Below are 19,515 nucleotides of genomic sequence, written 5' to 3'. Positions count from 1 at the left end.
CCACCAAACAAAATTTGTTTCTCATTTATCCACGCTGGCTGCTTGTGATCAGCCCTTCTTCTTCCAGATGCTTGCAGATGACCTTTCTTAGGATATGCCCCAATAACTTCCTAGGTATCGAGGTGAGGCTAACTGATCTGTAGTTCCCCAGGTCCTCCTTTTTGCATTTTTTTTTGCCCTTTTTCCATCTTCTGGTACCTGGCCCATCTCCCATGACTTCATGAAAATCATTGCCAAGAGCTCCAACATCTCCTCTGCCCGTTCCTTTAGGACCCTGGGATGAAGTTCATCCAGTCCTGTTAACTTGAATTCATTTAGACCTAATAAAAGCTCTCTGACTGTCTATTTTGTTATTTCCTCCCTCAGCTTGCCCCATTCCTTATCCAATTCATTCTTATTGGGTAAGTTCCCTCTTGCTTGTTAACAGAAGGCCCACAGCTTTCTTGGTCCTACTCTTGTGGCCAACAGACATATTGAACCTCTTTTTGTTGTCCATAACCTCCTTTGCCAGGTACAACTCATTCTTTAGCTTTGTCTTTGTGATTTTGTCCCTGTAGGTTCTTGAAAAAAAAAGAAGAGCTTGTGATTGTTTTAAGTCTGCCTAACTAGGAATCAGGAGCACTACTGTGTAAAGATGTCCTGAGAATATGAGATATAAATATTTTGAAAATGTTGAGACACTATTTTTGAGGTATTATTTTAGTAAGCAGAAAACTAAGTTGTCCATAGATACTTCCATAGCAGAACCAGAATAAAATAATTTAATGATGCCTGACAGTAGCGATACTGATGTCTTGGGATATATTCATATTCAAGCAGCAGTACAAGATATCTCAAAGACTATTGCGGCATTGTTAATTAGTCCAATTAATTAGCTGTAAATATTTATGTTAATGCCATTGCTTAATTGCTGTTATAGTTATGTTTGGCTAGCAAAAGCTGATAGAGGGAACTTATCTTTAGGACTCTATTATGAGATGGTTGGAATTAGTTATAAGGTTATGGAGGCTCAAGTTTGCTAATATTGATTAATCAGAGTTGAATAAAGCAGACTTCTTTCAGGCCCTTTCGCTATGAATAATTTTTTAATAATACAGTTTGTAATCCACCAATATTGTGGCTGGCCACATGCAGGATATTGGGTCAGATCATTATAAGAACAAGAAATCAGCTTAAAAATTTGGATACAGATCCATGTTCAGATTCCAGATTCTGTTCTCCTTCTGGGCATATGTGATTTATTTCCATTTCTATTTTAAGAACCTTCAATATGCAGAGTCTGAATTAATTTAAGGAAGTCCCACCAGATACTGAGTGCAGATGTCTCCTAGCTCAGGACATAAATGTATTAACATACTACAATTCTACTTGTAATGGATTACAGCAATGAAGTCATGAAATGAACTAAAAATATATAACAGTAATTCTGAGTTATCCTTTTCAACTTCTGGCGTGCACATTTCACATAAAGTTCCCATCTAAAAATACATATGAAAGTATATGGTGCCCTCTAGTGTTTGCTGTATTCTCATTTCATTTTTAAATTAAATGGTATTTTTGCCAGAATAAACTTAAGCCTTCATCTCACCATTAAAAAGAAGCTGTGGCCACCACTTAGCCCCACATTAGTAGGCATAGGCAGATCTAAAATTTAAAAAAGGGGGGTACAGATGGTGTTGCGTCATCAGATATAACACAACACATGTTTTTCTCCGGTTAAAAAAAAGCTACAAACTTCACTAGTAAGAAGGGTCTTCAAGCTATATTATCCTATTTAAGATTGAGGCAAAAATAAATAAATAGCCTCCTTTGTTGGACTATGCTTCAATATTCTATATCATATACTATATTTAAAAACACAACCAATCTGGCAAATATAATCCAAAAATGTTGTTTCATTAATCCTGGACCCATTATAGTTAAATGTTCATTTCTTTTCTAGATTAGAAGTGATTTCTACACTTGAGCTCATGTTCACCTGACTTAAAATTTCCACACCTAAGTTAATGTTTTTAGCTAGAGTTAAAAAAGAGCCAGGCTGTGAAATGGGAGCTACATTGCTAGTAGCAGCTAACAGACAGCAGCATTGCAGCCCATTAAAGACCATTTACAAGGAAAGAGGGTCATTAACACCTGTGAAATTATGATTTAGAAGGAATCAAGCAAGTCAGACTGAGCCATTGATTCAACTGACTCCCCAATGCTGTTTGAATGTAAGTGATGCAGCCACTGCTAGTTAGTTGGCTTTAAACTTTGGATGGATCAAGAATCAAAGACTGCACTGGTGCATCCACAAGTGTAGCAATGCAACCCTCCCTCCCATGCTCTGATTCACTCCTGTTGCTAATATTATGTCTATCTTCATACTATTTGCAACAGATTTTCTGCAATGCACTTAGCCAGCAACCAAGTGATTTGAGAAATACAAATACAAGCCTTTCACACTTTTCACTTAGAACATATGGTGAAATCCTGGCTCCTTTGAACTCATGGGAGTTTTAGCCCATTGTGAATTAATATACATCCTGTTTTATTATTTTCTAATTTCTTTGAAATCGTTTTTTATCTTAGTAATGCAGGCAATTTGCCATAACGTACATGCTACAATAGGTTTTCATTTCAAGCTGATTAAAATTTCACTTCTGATTGTTGTATTTTCAGTGTCTATGCAATCAGAAAAATAAATTAATAAGATTAATAAGTGGGTAAATACATACAATTTACAAAAGAACAAAACTATATTTTACCTTTCTTTTAATTGTGTTATACATAATGGAATTGTTCCAAAGATTGTTAGACCATTGTGGGAGAAATAATGGGTAGGGAACCTCAGTTAATGTATGTCTGTGTAGTTCCGTTAACTTAAATGTAGCTACAATAGTTTAAACAGTTGAGGACTCATTTATATGCCTCTGTGGTTGGTTTTAAATCATTCTGGGCACATTTACATGATCATGAATGTGTCTTAATTATGGATCATTTAGTTTAGTACCTGTAATAACAACTTAATGTTCCATAATCAGTGCCATTGCCCAGTAGCGCTGGTGCATGTTTTCTATGTAATTCTACTGTGCATTAGCTCATTAGCATGTCTTTCACTGTGATGTGCTAATATGCAGCAGAATTAGTCTACTGACTTCTAGTGTCTCATGTAGATGCACCCCTTGAGTCATGCACTGAAAAAGAAATTGGTAGTGCGTCTTTAGTCATCAATCTTTCATTAAAATAAAGTTATGTAGGATTTGTGCCATAAAGTTTCTGATTTACAAGGGATATTTTTAAAGAAGAAATTTTAATAGTGTAAGCGCATTTAAATTTGACCAAAGAAAAAACAGCCCTAAACATGGATGCTCAAAAATCCTGTATTCTTAATAATCTTAATATTCCCCAAATATGTGTGGATTTATTTTTGTAAATTTACTTAGACAAACTAACACCATTTATTTAGTTTCTCCAGAAGAGATGCCACGTTATGTGACACTGTGTTTTATTTTGTAACCCAACTGCTGCTTAGGCCAGATATGCATTTTCTGGATGCAATCTGTTGGTTTCCAATGGTTTACTACATGGTGGGCTCTATTGACAAGTAGGTGAAACAATCCTTGAAAGACTAAATGTTGTAGTGATCTGTAGTTCGTTGTGTGCTGTGTTTTGTGATTGCATGTTTAAGTGTGGTGTCTGTATTGCAAGACAATATTCTCACATGCATGGTTCATATCAATGTTCAATGTTATTTGGTATTTTAAATTTCTATCAAAGGACATAATTAAAAAATGGCCAAATCTGAGGTTTTACTTTGCTCTGCATTGCTACTGGCAATCCTATCAAATGCTCTTTCTGGTACTGCATTTCCAGTTGAGATCCTAAGGACCTCTAGTTGAGACTCTGGCAGGGCTGTCCCTAGTGGAGGGTGCAAATGAGGGTGACTGCCCTGCGGGCAATGCTGTACAGGCCCCACCATGGCTGCCATACACCACCGCCGCCAAGCACGACCGGCTCTGCAACCACTGTTGCTGAGAGCTGCTGGCTCCAGCCACTCACCACTCCTGCCCCCCCTCCACCGGCTCCGGCGACTCATCAGCACCCCCACCCCCCCCTGCCTCCACTGCCAATGCTGCCACTGACTTCCCAAACCAGTTGCCAGATTGTCAGAAATTATGAACTCTAAAGCTACCACTGAGTTTTAGATTAATAGTTAGGCAACATATTTTTGCTCAGAGTTTGGCTGTCTACAGTGCTGCTAAAGTCAGCCTTAAGACTAGATTCAATACTGAAACCACTGACCACCTAAACTGAAAATCCCATAAATGAGACACCCAAAGTTCAACAGAAATCTTGAAATTCTGATGAATTTCTAGGTCTGAGGTTGAGCTTTCTTCTTCACTCACACCTGTTTGCAGCATATTTGGAATTCACTCAGACAACACAAACTGTGATATTCTCCAGTTAAAATCCTGATCCTACAGATATCAATGGGAATTTTGCCATTGATTTCATGGGAAGTCAGGATTTTTACTATCTGCTTCCAAGAGCAGGTCTGCATAGGTAACTTTTCTAATGCTCAGATTTTTACAATGGGTTCATATAATAATATTCTTATGAATTTACTTTGATAATATCGTAGATATTATGACCTCTATTATAAATATGTAGACATGATTTCGAACTTTATGAAATGTATTGGATTCTAGACATCAAACAAGAAATTACTTGGGTAAGTTATATCTATCATAATTGTATAATTTCATTTATTTTTCAGATTATTCATAATCACTGCAAAATTATAAGAGGATTCACACAAGATAAATCAAATAAAATTATATTTTAAAAGTTATGTTGGAAGTGATTTACTGAGCATTTAGAAAAGAATAACTTACAAATATGCACAAAGTTAAAACAATGGAAAACTTTCACTACTACACCCAATATTAATTATGCTAACTTTGCTTTTCATTCAGCGGGTGACTGCATTCCAGGGATCAATTATTTGTTTTGGTCTATTTCTCACTAAGTGCAAGTATTTGTATGTAATACTCACTTTGCTCATGTCTAGTCATATTGCATTGTATTATAATATAGTTAGCTGTGTTTTACATTTGTATTTTATTGTTTTGCTACATACAGTGTAAGATCATACTAGCAACTTCATGAAATTCATCCTACAGTATTTAAATATCAAGCAATAAATATGTAAATAAATAACTCAATAATATTTCCACATATACGTTCCACAATACTTTCTCCCAAACGTTCTTTTAATACATTTATATATTTTATAAAATTGTTGCATGCAGAAAACTGTCTACATTCCTAGAGAAAGTAAGTTGAGTGATTTAAGTGACCAAGAAAGGAATAGTGTTTTATATAATTGGAAATGTCTAACTTGCCTAATTATCTTCACTGCAATTTAAAAAAAATGCAGATAAGTAACATACAAAATACCTTAGGCTGAACTCACATGAAGCAAGGGAAATCAAGGGAATGTGATGGTCCTTTACTAGTGGCTTCAAGCTATTTAAGCAATTGGGTACTGACACATGAAGGAGCATCTATTTAGTTGTAGCCTGAGAAATAATGCAAGATAGGTGCTCAATATGTTCATTATGAGAAAATAGTACTGGAATAAGTATGTTTATGTATCATTTCACACTTAATTCTTTTTCTCACTCACATAATGATCTATGGATAATTTAGCAGAAGTTTTCATAAGTACCACAAATCTATATAATTAAAAAGGCAATTTTTTCCAAGTATGAAGGATCAAAGGTCTTTCAAGTGAAGATAATTTGGACATTTCAGTTTTGACTTGCTAGACCATATCTTTGAAATGGCTTTCTCCTTTTCCCTTCTCCTTGTCTTTTTTCTTGTACAGTTTAGGCCTTTAAAATTTCATCTCAGAATATTCTTTAGATCACTCTTTAAGAAGTTAGTTTCAGCATTTTCAAAGATACTCATTTTCTTTTTACAGAATAAGAAAAACAAAATCAATCCCTAAAATGATCACAGAAATGATAGCCAGCTGAAAGCAATTTTTCACAAAAAGAAAATTAATGTATATTCATGTTACATTGTAATTGTTTTATTATGTATCTGTTGCAAATTGCACTAAAACACTACCTTTTATTTAAATAGTGGAGTGAAATTCTTGCCTATCATTATCAACAACTGGGTATATTTTAGAAAAAACTCATATTACTAGACCTAAGGTAATGGCATAAAATGCAGAAGACTGAGGCCTCTATGTTGGACATATAAGCTAACATAAAACCTGTTTTAACAGCTTTGGTATTAAAATGGAAACCAACCTGAGCTTCAGAAGAAAGTTGTTAATCTGTGGCCAGTGTGGATCCAGAGGGGATGCAGTTATGTGAAGGCACCTCCCTTTTGGGTGATGATGCCACAGAAGCAGCAGATGCACCTCCCCCCCTTTGTTTTAAGTTCCAGAATTGGGCAAGAATCCCTACTTCTCCCACCTTCCCCTACATGATCAGTGGCACTTCCCAGTGTTTCCTCCCTCTTTCTCCTTTGCCCACTGTTTCTGTTTTCACAAGCTGTCCTGGGGACAGAGGCTGGAGTGGGGGTAGGGGTGGGAGTGGCAGTGGGGGTGGGTTCAGTGGAGGCTCCAGAGCTTCTTTGGCCACTATAGACAGGCTCTGTGGGGAGCCAGGTTAATCCAGGTATGGCAGCAGCAGTGGATGGGTTTATCCTCCCCGGCCAGCCCCCCCTCAGGGTGTTATCTGCCAGCCCAGGAGTAGGCAGGGGAGAAGGGAACCTACCAGATGCTGCTCTTGCCTCTGGCCAAGGCTGTTTGCAAGTACAGCCCAGCTGGAGTGGAGCAAGGACAGCTTTGATGTGTCTCCCTTACCTCCAGTTGAGGGACAGCAGCAGTAGCAGGCAGGTAGGGGGAGGAGGGGAGTAGAGAAAATGTAATGCTGAGCACCAAGGGGAGCTAGGAGGGAGGGAAGATTTTACCTGACTGAGGGACTTTGATTCCTATTTCCATGGTGTGGTCTTTGCACCGCAATGAATGGAGAGAGGCTGGGGGAGTGCAGACCCCTGCAGTACCGATTGCTGTTCACATACCCCTTTATGAAACCCTGGATCTGCCCATGGGTATGGCAGTAAAATTGAAGAAGAATCCAGGATGATTTCTTTTAAACTAATATATTCTCTGCTTCTGTGCCCTTGGGCAAGTTTTTCATGTTTGACAAAACTTATGAAGAGATGAGACACTTCCTAACATGTTAATGAGTATAGGCAGATAAAAGGCATTGCCATAACAGTTATAAATGAAAAAGGATAGACGTATCAAGACAGACACTGAGCTAGCATTGACTGATATCTTGCCAATGAAAAAATGAGAGTTTAGACCAGGTCAAATATTTCCTATAAAATTCCAGTCTTACACTCTCCTTCCCCCTGTGGTGGTGGTGCCCATCAGGTGGTTCCCACCCACTCTCACCCCACCTGGGTGGTCCTTGGGGATTCTGCCGATAGACCAAGTGGCCCCTGAGCTGTGGGGTACCCCGGACCTTCCCTCCACGGTAGCAGCACCCCCCAGATGACACCTGGTGGCTAGCACCTGGCCCAGGTGGTCCTGGGGGGTGCTGCCACAGTGGACCAAAGCATCAGGACCTGCAAAGCTCATCAGCTGTGCAACCCAGCAGCAGCTTGTGCAGGCAGGCGCAACTGAGGAAAAAAAGAGAAAAAAAGCGATGAGGAGCTTTTTCCTTTTTTTTTTCCTCAGTCAAGCCTGCCTGCAGGAGCTTCCACTGGGTTGCACAGCTCCTGAGCTGTGCAGGGCCTGGTGCTTCTCTCCACCATGGCAGCACCTCCTAGGGCCACCTGGGCCAGGTGATAGCAGCCGGGTGCCATCTGAGGGGTGCTGCTACCATGGAGGGAAGGTCCGGGGTACCCCACAGCTCAGGGGCCACTAGGCCTATCAGCAGCTTGTCCCCTAGCCACAGGAGAGGCAGGTAGGCTCCAGCACCCCATGCACCATCCCTGCCACATTCCCACTGCCTGGGACCACCCTGAAATGGTCTGACTTGCCCTGGGGCAGAGCAGCAAGGTGGCAGGAGTGCTGCTAGGTGTGCTGGCAATGCAAGAAAGTGGTGGGGACAGTGCACAGGGTTTTGGAAGCCCACTAAGCCCGAGCTTCCCTGAGCATGTCTGGGCTTCCAGCGCCGCATGCACTGTTGCACTTTGTTACATAGCAAACTAAAATATCTCAGATGGGTTTTACCTTGCTATGTAACAAAGTCACTGAAAGTGAAATATGCCACTAAACCTGTAAACAGCAACACCATTAAAGCAATGTAAAAGGATAATTAAGCTGCTTTAAAACCAATTTTGTTGCATGTAGAAGCACCCAAAGTTTGTATATGAAATCTATTCAAAAGTAAGACAAAGTGGCTTAATAATGTTATTAGATATCTTTGTAAAGGATATATGTTTAAAGAACCAAATGCATGATGTTTCAAATAGCCATTTCTGTCTTGTTTATTACTTTGACATTATATACATGTAATGATGCAAAAAAACCCAAACTGAAATACCCTAAATTGTGAGAAGTGGAATAATTGTGTTCTGACAAATTCCATTTTTTATTGCTACATAGTTTTTTTACTGATCGTCAAAAGGTAATATTATTTTGAAAGGTCAATGAAAAGTTTGAACACAGAGTGAAATAGAAAGCAAATGCTAATCTTCCTTTAAGGAGGATTAACCTAACCTAATCCTTTAAGGAATGTGTATTGTATAAGAATGTTAAATATGTCCCAAGAAATACAACACACAGAATGGCAATAATTAAATTTCAGTTCCTATTGCATATAATTCTAAAACAATTTTATAATATGATAATGTACTAAATGTTAAGTGAGGAACTGAATTTTTTTTAGATGTGTGTAAGTTATAGTTTTCCTTTCCCATGAGAATTTTTAAAAATAAATATTCTTGCTTGAATTGAAATGAAAGATTGACATTTTGAAAAATTCACAAACTAAAAAAAAAAAGAAAAGATTTCAAATCAGATTAACTGGGAGGGCAGGGAGCTTGCAGGAGCTGTAAGCAGACCAACAAACATGCCAGGTCATGGCTACTGACTCTGGATTTAGGACCCAGAGACCTTGATCAGGGAGGGGGTGGGATCCCACCTTTGATAAGGTGTCACATCCTATTCTTATAAAAAATACAAGCAGTTGTAACTTAGATAATTACATGGTCAGGTGGGTGGCAAATTGGCTAATGGGATGCACCCAGAGAGTGGTGGTGGAGGAGTTGGTATTGGCTTGGAAAGATGTGGGGAATGGTGTCCCCCAGGGCTCAGTCTTTGGGCCAGTGCTGTTTAATATCTTCATTAGTGATTTGGACGAGGGGGTGGAGAGCACACTGTCCAAATTTGTGGATGACACCAAATTTATTAAGGGAGGACAACAGGGAATTGGAGATGTGCTATTTACCAGAGCACCCGTAGGAGTAACTAGGAATAGTGAGTGCAAACTAGTGGAGAGTAGATTCAGGTTAGACATTAGGAAGAATTTTTTTTACAGTAAGCATGGCCAGAATCTGGAATGGGCTTCTAAGAGAGGTGGTACTATCACCTAACTTGGAGGTCTTCAAGAGGAGGCTTAATAGACACCTGCCTGGGGTCATTTGACCTCGGCCCTCTTTCTTGCCAGGGGCAGGGGGTCGGACACGATGATCCTTTGTAGTCCCTTCCTACTCTACAATCTATGAATCTATTAAACCAAATTATGGGTCAAGATAGACACATTGGAGGGTAGGGAATGGATCCAGGTAGATTTGGACAGGCTGGAAAAGTGAGCAGAACAAAATAGGATGCAGTTCAAGAAAGAAAAGTGCAGAGTGCTGCACCTAGGGAGAAGGAATCACCAATACACATACAGATTGGGGGATGACTTTCTAAGCAGCACAGCAACAGAAAGGGGTCTCTGAGTCATAGTTGACTCAAAGATGCTATATGAGTTGACAATGTGATGAAGTGATCAATAGAGCTAACCACACACTATCATGCATTAACAGGTGCATCACAAACAGTTCTAAGGAGGTGATACTTCCCCTCTATGTGGCATTAGTTAGGTCACAGCTGAAGTATTGCATCCAGTTTTGGGCACCAGACTTCAAAAGGGATGTGGATAACCTAGAGAGGGTCCAGAGAAGGGCCACTCGTATGGTTAGGGGCCTGCAGGAAAGGTCCTATGAGGGGAGATTGAGGAACCTGAATCTCTTCAGCCTCTGTAAGAGAAGGCTGAGAGGGGATCTGGTGGCCATCTACAAATTTGTTGTGGGGAGCAGCAAGGAATAGGAGATAGTCTGTTTACCAAGGCGCCCCTTGAAGTAACTAGAAACAACAGCCACAAACTGACAGGAAGCAGATTCAGATTAGACATTATGAAGAAATTCTTTATGGTTAGGGTTACCGGAACCTGGAATGGACTTCCAAGGGAGGTGGTGCTCTTCCCTACTTTGGAGGTCTTTAAGATGAGACTGGACAAACACCTGGCTGGGGTCATCTGACACCAGCACCCTTTCCTGCCCAGGGGCAAGGGGTCAGACTCTATGATCTTCCAAGGTCCCTTCCAACCCTAAAAATTTATGAAATCTACATGAGGGGCTTATATTACTGTAGTTACATACATTATAGAAAAAGCTCTCTCAAAAAATGTGTTGCTTGGCTCCCTCCCTTCTGCTCTATAGCCACAGCACTGCTTATTCCTCTGTGTTTCTTTACTCCTTTCTTCCCTTGTAGAGGAAGAAACATTGGTCCTTCAAGTCATTCGCATACCAAAAATTCCCATTTAAGAAAAAAAAGGAGGGAAAGAATAAGAAACACAGAGCATAAAAGTTCAAAAAGAGGTACAATGGAAAGGCTGAGCCTACATTCTATATGGCAAGAGCACCAGAAACCACAGTATTACCATCATCACCCTAAAGAAGATTCTGGCTCAATTTAAATAGAGTTTTTAAATTAAGGGATCATAAAATGATTTGAGAGATGGCTGCTTGGCATTAATTTAGTAGGACAGAGGAGGTTTTCATAACATAATTTGATTTTTAAAATCCATTTTTATTTGGAGATATGTATCTTTTATGGAGTACTATAGGTAAAATTTTAATTCAGTAGCTAAATTTTGTTCTTCTTTAAGCCAAGACTAACTAGATATCACAAATTCCATATAAATATGTTTATAGTCTACCACAAATCTAAACATATATATATTAACTATTCAAAACAGGCAATGGACTGTTTCCAAATGATTGTGTATATATCATTATGTAATTCTTTGAAAACATAATGGCATTATCTTTTAGGCTAGGGAAGGGACTGCTTGTACATTATGGCATAAACTATGCAGCACATTATGCTCTGAAAGGGGCTCGGTTTCTGCTCTTCTCTGACTATTACTCATACTATTACATGAGCTCAAATGGTAGTTATGGATATGTAAAACTGATCTTCAGCTAAGGGTGAATAGTAGAAAATTGCAGATGACACAAAGCTATGGGGAGAAGTGGACACACCGGAGGGCAGGGAACAGCTGCAGGCAGACCTGGATAGGTTGGACAAGTGGGCAGAAAACAACAGGATGCAGTTCAACAAGGAGAAATGCAAAGTGCTGCACCTAGGGAGGAAAAATGTCCAGCACACCTACAGCCTAGGGAATGACCTACTGGGTGGCACAGAGGTGGAAAGGGATCTTGGAGTCCTAGTGGACTCCAAGATGAACATGAGCCGGCAGTGTGACGAAGCCATCAGAAAAGCCAATGGCACTTTATCGTGCATCAGCAGATGCATGACGAATAGGTACAAGGAGTTGATACTTCCCCTCTATCGGGTGCTGGTCAGACCGCAGTTGGAGTACTGCATGCAATTCTGGGCGCCGCACTTCAAGAAGGATGTGGATAACCTGGAGAGGGTCCAGAGAAGGGCAACTCGTATGGTCAAGGGCCTGCAGACCAAGCCCTACGAGGAGAGACTAGAGAACCTGGACCTTTTCAGCCTCCGCAAGAGAAGGTTGAGAGGCGACCTTGTGGCTGCCTATAAGTTCATCACGGGGGCACAGAAGGGAATTGGTGAGTATTTATTCACCAAGGCGCCCCCGGGGGTTCCAAGAAACAATAGCCACAAGCTAGCAGAGAGCAGATTTAGATTGGACATTAGGAAGAACTTCTTCACAGTTCGAGTGGCCAGGGTCTGGAACGGGCTCCCAAGGGAGGTGGTGCTCTCCCCTACCCTGGGGGTCTTCAAGAGGAGGTTAGATGAGTATCTAGCTGGGGTCATCTAGACCCAGCACTCTTTCCTGCTTATGCAGGGGGTCAGACTCGATGATCTACTGAGGTCCCTTCCGACCCTAACGTCTATGAATCTATGAAAAGGGAGATGGTGTGAAAAAGAGTCTGTGTCAGATGCTACATTGCATTACAGCGTTTCAAACGTGTATGCCAATATCTTTGATATGAAAAGAGCCATGTTATATAGTAGGCATTCACATGAGGCAGGCAGCCATTGTAATGATTTGTTAAAAACACTTGTTTGAGAAAGGTATGCAGCTTCTAAAAATAATTGTTAAATACTTATAAAAATTGAAATAATTTTATTAATATTCTTTAAAGGAATGGAGAGGGGCTAAGCAATTCTTGATAACTTGCTTCATGGCAAATTATTATTATTCATATGAAACTGTCCACATTTGTTCTACTGAAATGGTTGTACTGTATTATGTTAATAGTTACGGTGTGTTCAGATGGTTACATAATGGTTACATTACGTTAATAGTTATGATGTTTTCCCAGAATATTCTGAATAAAATATTTTTCAATTCACTTTGTTATTCTAGTGCTATATATTTAAATTTCTGTATTTTTTCTGTTCCTCTTCACAAAAGTCTAGATGATTTGCTAAGATGTGGGGTGACCTTTGCAGCCAATATGGTGGTTGTGGACAAGGAAAGTACAATGAGCGCTGAAGAAGACTACATGGCTGATGCCAAAACTATTGTAAATGTCCAAACACTATTTAGGTAAGTGGTTTCATAAATAACCCACACATCTTTGTTAATCTTTAATTATTTTAGAATTATTTTTTTATGATAGGAGGGACTGAGGCACTGCCTCTCAACTGGCTTTCTTCTTCCTCTCCTTTCCTTAAACATCTTGTTCTATGATCAAGCAAAATTGTTGTTTCTGCTTGACAAGCTACACAAGTCTGCTGAAATGTTAGATTTCAGATTTGAGATTCAACTTCTCACATCCCAAGATGACCACCCATTCCCTTCAGAGTCTTCAGGAAGTAGTTGGCTATTTTGTGGGATGGGAAAGAAGCCAGTTAGCTGCTTACTCAAGAAATCCATTACAACTTTTCTCTCAATAAGATATCACGTGATGAGACAAGAATCTTAAACCCTTGAAGTAGGTCCTGTGAGAAAGGGAAAAATTATAAGCTGGGTTGTTGGTGAAAAAAAAATATATATATACTAGCCAAGTGGCTGTCAAGAATGACAGGGGGTGGAGGGGCAGGGGAGGAGGGGGATGGGATGGAGTCACCTAACAACCCATGCTCCCACTGTTCTGCTTCTTGCAGGGAGCAGGGTGGGGGAGCCAAGGCCAGCACTGTTGGCCTTGGCTTTCCCACCCCCGGTCTGGTTCTCAGCGCTGCTTGGGAATCATGGCGGTGCTCCCCCACACTTGGAGCACTCTGGTTGGCTGTTTCCATCAGCCAATCAGAGTGCAAATAAAGACAGACCACCAGAATTAGGGTTTTATAATATTAGACTTAGGCTTTTATAATATGTATATAGAGGGCATGCTCACATCAGCTGGTTACCCAAGGTAAACACACGTGGAGACTTACAGTTGTATAGCTGTTACATGGTAACTGCCCATGTGAAAACCTTACAGTAAATGCAAACTACCTTGTGATTTCTTAGTTCTTGATGTTTTGTAGTTTACATTTACTATGGAATAAGAACATGTCCAGGGTCATTGGCATAGTAGCTACAGGAGGAAGCTTTCTGTTCTCACCATAGTTTACCTTGTGTTACCTTGTACTTGTGTCAATATCCATCATAATTTGGAGAGGTATACAAATACCTAGTTTGCTCCTATATTTGCACGAAATTAGTTTTTTCTGCCTTTTGATTTAAGAATGATAGATCAGAAAGGAGTCTGAGAAACTGGTGCTCAGTCAAAGTTTAGATAATTTAGGGCAGGGTTTGGTCTGTGAACTTCCCCTAAAGCCTCAGTTTCAGTTCAGTATAACATGTCTTAAATTGTGACTCAGCAAAGTGCTTAAGCATAAGCTTTACTCTAAGCATATGAAGAGTATAAAAGAGCCAACGAGATTATTTATGTATTAGAAGTTACATGTGTACTTAATAAGTTTCTGAATAGGGTCAACAGATCTAAAAATGAGCAAGTGGTTCATGTCAGTGTTTTTTTGCAGAGAAATACAATTAAAGGATTCATCTTGCAGTCCTCCAAATCAATGACAGTTCAGTCACTGACTTCGCACAAAGTACAAGGGAAAAAAGAAGTGTAGGCCTGGGCCCTTTAATTTAGCAAATACATAACGTAACTTGTTAACATTTCATCTGCAAAAGTAGTGCAAATTGCATTCCATTTCATAAGAACAAAATATTTTGAGAGAGACATGTTATGAAACTAACAGAGAAACATAGTGGAAAATAACAGGGTATCTCATCATCATACACATGCTGATGAAACTGCACAGGCAACCACCGTTGCTTTTTAACTTTTGAGTGCTTGACTTTGCAACGTGAATAGTGCTGTTTTAACACAGTTGTATGTGGTTGAATGTGAAATATTCAATAAAAAAATATGGTGTTTAGTTTGCAACTGTGATGAAGCTTAAAACTTGACTGTCAGTGGTTTTTCTTCAATTTATCCCACATACTGGGTTTGTACTTTTCAAGAACATACTTCCTGTAATAATTATAAAATGTTTGAGAATTAAACTTGGAGTTAAATGTTAATTTTTCATCTACTGATTCATTTTTCTTTATGTTGGAAGATACCTGTGAAATAAATGAAAACTGCAGTATGTGTCACAAGCATGCAAACATGAATGATACTACCTCTCTTAACAGCTTTTTTCACTAGATGGCAACTTTAACTCGTAGCTGAAATATAGATTTCTTTAAATATATATAGCATTCTAAAAGCAGACAAATTAATGATTTTTAATCCATTTAGAAGATTTCAAAATAGGTTTTGAAATGTCTATAACTAGATGGAAAACTTTCACTAGTATTATTTTATAAATAATGTAACATGACTAAAGTATTAGAAACAATTTTTTACAGACAAAACAGGACTGGGATTAAACAAGTGCATTATTCATGGAATTTTGTGACAGTATATTTTATTAGAGTACATGTTTAAACAATTAGTTTAACCATCTTATTAAATCTAACTAGGGGTATAGGGAAGCTATATTTCAATACAGCAATACAGTTTAAGAGGAAATGTAGGAGAAAAAAAAAGATGTTTTTTACTTCTGAATAATCTAGGTTACACAAAGAAATTCAAGATTGAAATAGGTTGTTTAATACATGCAAGTATAATGTGATATTGTTTGGTAGAAATACTCCATAAGAATATTTTCAAAGTTGTTGGTAGGGAAGTAGACCTATGGAATTTGTTATATCAGCCTGAAAAATGTGTTAAACTTGGGTCTAGATTTTAGTTATGCATTGAAAATAAGTATCCTTAAAAAGAGTGAGTAACTAGGTGGTGTAAACAGGGAAAATGGCTCCCCCACTGACTTGGGGGCGGGGGGCACGCAGAAAATAATGTTGCCACCACAGCCCCTCATAATCACTCCAGTGGCATGGTGGCATGTGGAAGTTGCCACTGCCCTTCTGTGTCACAGCTGGCTGGGATTCCTGGATACATTGTTATGCCTCTGTACTGAGTGTTTCATGGGAACATTATAGAAGGATTTAAAAAACACTGGAGTATTTTGCTAAATATATTGTTTTCACATGGATCATTGTCTGTACATCTGTTGTCTGTACATCTTCGGTGTTAGGTAAAGTGAATATTTTAGTCACACCAAATCCATGCTGCTGCAACAGCCACATGCAACATACAAAGCAGCGACAGCTGGTTGCAAGGACTCTCTGCTGTTGCTGTATTAGCAGAAGCAAGAGCAGCATTATCTGCATCAGCAGTAGCTGGGGAGTTGGGGTCCCTATACATGAGTGCAGAGACTGCTCCGATGTGCTGGAATTCCAGCATGTCACAGCCGACTCAATTAATCAGGTCGGCTAGAGCATGGCAATTGCCGTGCTCCAGCAGCCTCCTGCATCTTGTGTGTCAGCGTCCCCCCACTTAAAAATGACAGTTGTGGGGCACTTGAACTACAGCTTGTCAAATGAGCTTTTGTTCAAGTACACCTGCTGCTATTTTTATGTATGGAGATGCTGATATAGGAGATGCAATTAAACCAGCTCTCAGAGCCGCTGTAATTAAAAGTGCTGCCCCCCGCCCCAAGTCAGATAACGTGTAAAAGTGCCCTTTGAGTTCCCAGGGAAGGTTACACTGATTCCTCCCTCCCCACTCTGGTCTCCAGGGTTTGATGTCCTCTTTCACTCAGGGTTTTGTCCAAGTCACAGAACTTGCTAGTTATTCTTCTACCCAGTGTTTCATTCACAACTTAAAGAATAAACTAAGACTCTTAAATTCAACTGGAATGAACTAAGTAACTTCAAGGACTGTAGCACGCCCTGAAAACATAAAATATTGTAATACTTTTCAGCCTTTTAATAGCTTAATGGTCTAAGCTGTTAGATCTTATAAAGCCAGGCACCCATTTCTCATATAAATTATAAATTCTGACATTGCTTTGTGGTTTAGATGAATTAAATATTTTGTCTAATTTAAATAATTCTTCTCCTGTCACACACCCTTAAAGGATAAATGTTCAGTTTATGGCATTTCCTTTTTTATCTGTTGAAGGCTAGAAACATGCCATGCTGTAGCAGGTTGCCACCTCATGGCCTCTTCAGCAAGGCTTTTGCTCCCTGAGCATCTTTCAGGGACCCCCAGTAATAAACAGAGTTTTTAAAAACCATTTGGCTTTTGTTTCCTTGGGCATCTGTCAGTATTCCCTAGTAATATACAGAGTATTTTAAAAAATAAAGCAAATAAAAAAGCCTTCTTGTCCTGGACCATGGGAGGTATCCCCCATGGCTCCAGCCTTCCTGTAGCAGGTTTATCTTCCCTCATAGCTCAGCAATCTCCTGCTCCGGTGCTTCTCCTCTGCAGCCTCTCTGGTTCTCCTTGCTGGGGTTTTGACTCCCAATGAGCCACTACCTCATTAACTTTCACACAGCTGCTGCCTCTCAGCCAGACTGACTGTCTCCTTTTAATGGGACAGGCACCCTTATATACATGCCAATTAAAATGATGGCACAACATCACCTTATTTTACTTAATTATAGCTTAAAGGGAGTAAATGGGTATGAATCCAATGGTCTCACTGAATATAACCTGGATCGTTAATATTTTGGATGTAAAGGAACAAGTTTAGCTCAATTTAAAAGTATAAATAAAACATATTGGCTTGGGCTGTACATAGGCCATAGGTTTCGGGGTAAAAGATGACATTGACCAGGAAAGACAAACTGACAGCCCACTGTTAGGAGGTTTATCCTCCACCTCTTAAGTAGACAATACTTGACTCTACAATGGGATTGCCTTATGGGATGGGATGGGCCCGGATGTAGCCATGGCACCCCCTAATGGCCACAGTAACCCTACCCTAGTCTAGTTTCTCTGTGTACCACTGCTCTTCTCCCACTTGCAATCTCACCTGCAAGGCCTCAATGAAAATGTTCTATGACAGTGGAAGGGTCATCTGTCCTCCCCCCGAGCATCTTGGAGTGATCTTACTGATGCTGCCTTAACCCTAACTTAATTTACTTAGTTGGACCCCTCAGTCCACTATCAAATACCTATCCTGAGCCCTGCTGGCACTTATCAGGCACCCCTCATATCCCCATAGGTCTTATGGTGTTAATCATGCCTTTGGGGTGGTATTTGTGGCCTCCAGCTGCCCCTATAGCTACACCTTTGCCTCGCAGATGTCACTCAGTCACCATTTTGTCAGGCTTCCTGTCCTCATCCATATGTTCTGCTCCTTAGGCTCTAATCTTTTTGTTCAAGCTTCAACCTTTATGGGCTTTACCTCTTTTCTCCCACTGAGGCCCTCAACCCTGGCCGAGTGTTTCAGGCTTTGGGGCCCTAGCCTCAGCCTTACTGCATCTCAGCCTCATGCAGGGCTTAAAACAGAATGCCCAAGACACCCTGCTATCTCCTATCTTGTCCTACAGCCACAACTCAAACCACTGGTTATAACTATAAACTGAAACACAAGCAACTGCTTCTAACTAAACTCAAAGTCCACTTTTGTGTCACTATCCCACAGTCTTTTCTACTTCCCTCTTGGCTCTTTCTTTCCAGCTCTCTAGAGTATCTCAGGTGCCTGTGGGATTGTGTCCAGCAGCCTCATTCCCTCGCCATCCCAGCAGCTCTTCTTCTTGCAGAGGTCAGGGTCAGACTGCTCTGCTCAAAAGATGAGCTTATATCACTCTGAGTACCACCCTTCCTGTCACATGCTGTCTCCATCATGGACAGCGGCTTCCAATAATCCTGATGCTTCTACTACACTGCTGTAGCTAATCTAGGGCTCTGCCCCTGTTTTCCTACTGTAATGCAACTAGCTCCTAGGTAGGCACTTGCAGCCCTATAACCCCATATCTTGACCTTATCTGGCTGCTTACTTCAGTATAGCTATCTCTAGTTCAGCTCATCTGTCCCTCTTAAAAAGTGACAGGGGCAGAAAGCCTGTCATTTGGTGGCCTGTCATTTAGAGACTTCCCCTGATATTGCAAAGCCTTCTTACTCAGGCTTTTGCTTGGAGGCAATTAGCATTGCCACTGCACCTCTGCTGCCAAATTTCCAAACCCCATGTGGCTAGACTGGCCTCAGCCAGGCTGACCCTGTACAGAGGGATTGGGCCCTGCTCCCACGTGGCTGGATCAAGCTGGGCCTGGTCCTGGCCAGGACTAGATCTAGCCGTGTGGGAACAGCTCAGACAGGGCCCTATAAAGTCATGCATCAATATTGCAGCCAGGTCCTGTGGGATGTGTGGGATAAGATGCCAGTCAGGTCATTTGGATTGAGCCCTAGCTGGGCCAGCACCATGCACTGAATTGGGCCCATGGACCCCATGGACTTGTTCTACCTGTAGACAGAGCCATCACCACTCATTTGGCCTGTGAGCCAAAAAGTTTGGGCATCACTACTGTAGATGATTAAATTACAATCTCCCCATTGTAGAGACAGACTAAGGAGACTGTTGTAACTTTCAGTGTCATGTTACTTTCATTTTAGTTCCCCACTTTTCTTAGTTCAGAGGTGAGGCAAATTGCTCTGAGTCTATACTATTAAAAGAATATTTTCCCT

At 40.4% G+C, this 19,515-nt stretch overlaps 1 protein-coding gene across 4 annotated transcripts in view; it reads left to right on the top strand.

Moving 5' to 3' along the window:
• The window catches only part of KCNT2 (potassium sodium-activated channel subfamily T member 2), a 369,322-nt gene that overhangs the window by 284,414 nt on the left and 65,393 nt on the right, over positions 1 to 19,515 (top strand). For 2 of the 4 annotated variants that reach the window (XM_059728413.1, XM_059728414.1), the window contains exons 22-23: positions 3,515 to 3,586; positions 12,912 to 13,046. In XM_059728413.1, coding sequence (XP_059584396.1) covers positions 3,515 to 3,586; positions 12,912 to 13,046 — 207 coding nt within the window. The remainder of the gene's footprint in view (positions 1 to 3,514; positions 3,587 to 12,911; positions 13,047 to 19,515) is intronic. The other 2 variants (XM_059728415.1, XM_014610366.3) reach the window with 1 other exon arrangement.

This window comes from Alligator mississippiensis, chromosome 5 (assembly GCF_030867095.1).
Source record: "Alligator mississippiensis isolate rAllMis1 chromosome 5, rAllMis1, whole genome shotgun sequence".
Taxonomy (NCBI): Eukaryota; Metazoa; Chordata; order Crocodylia; family Alligatoridae; genus Alligator; species Alligator mississippiensis.
This window is presented reverse-complemented; position numbering and strand designations above follow the sequence as displayed.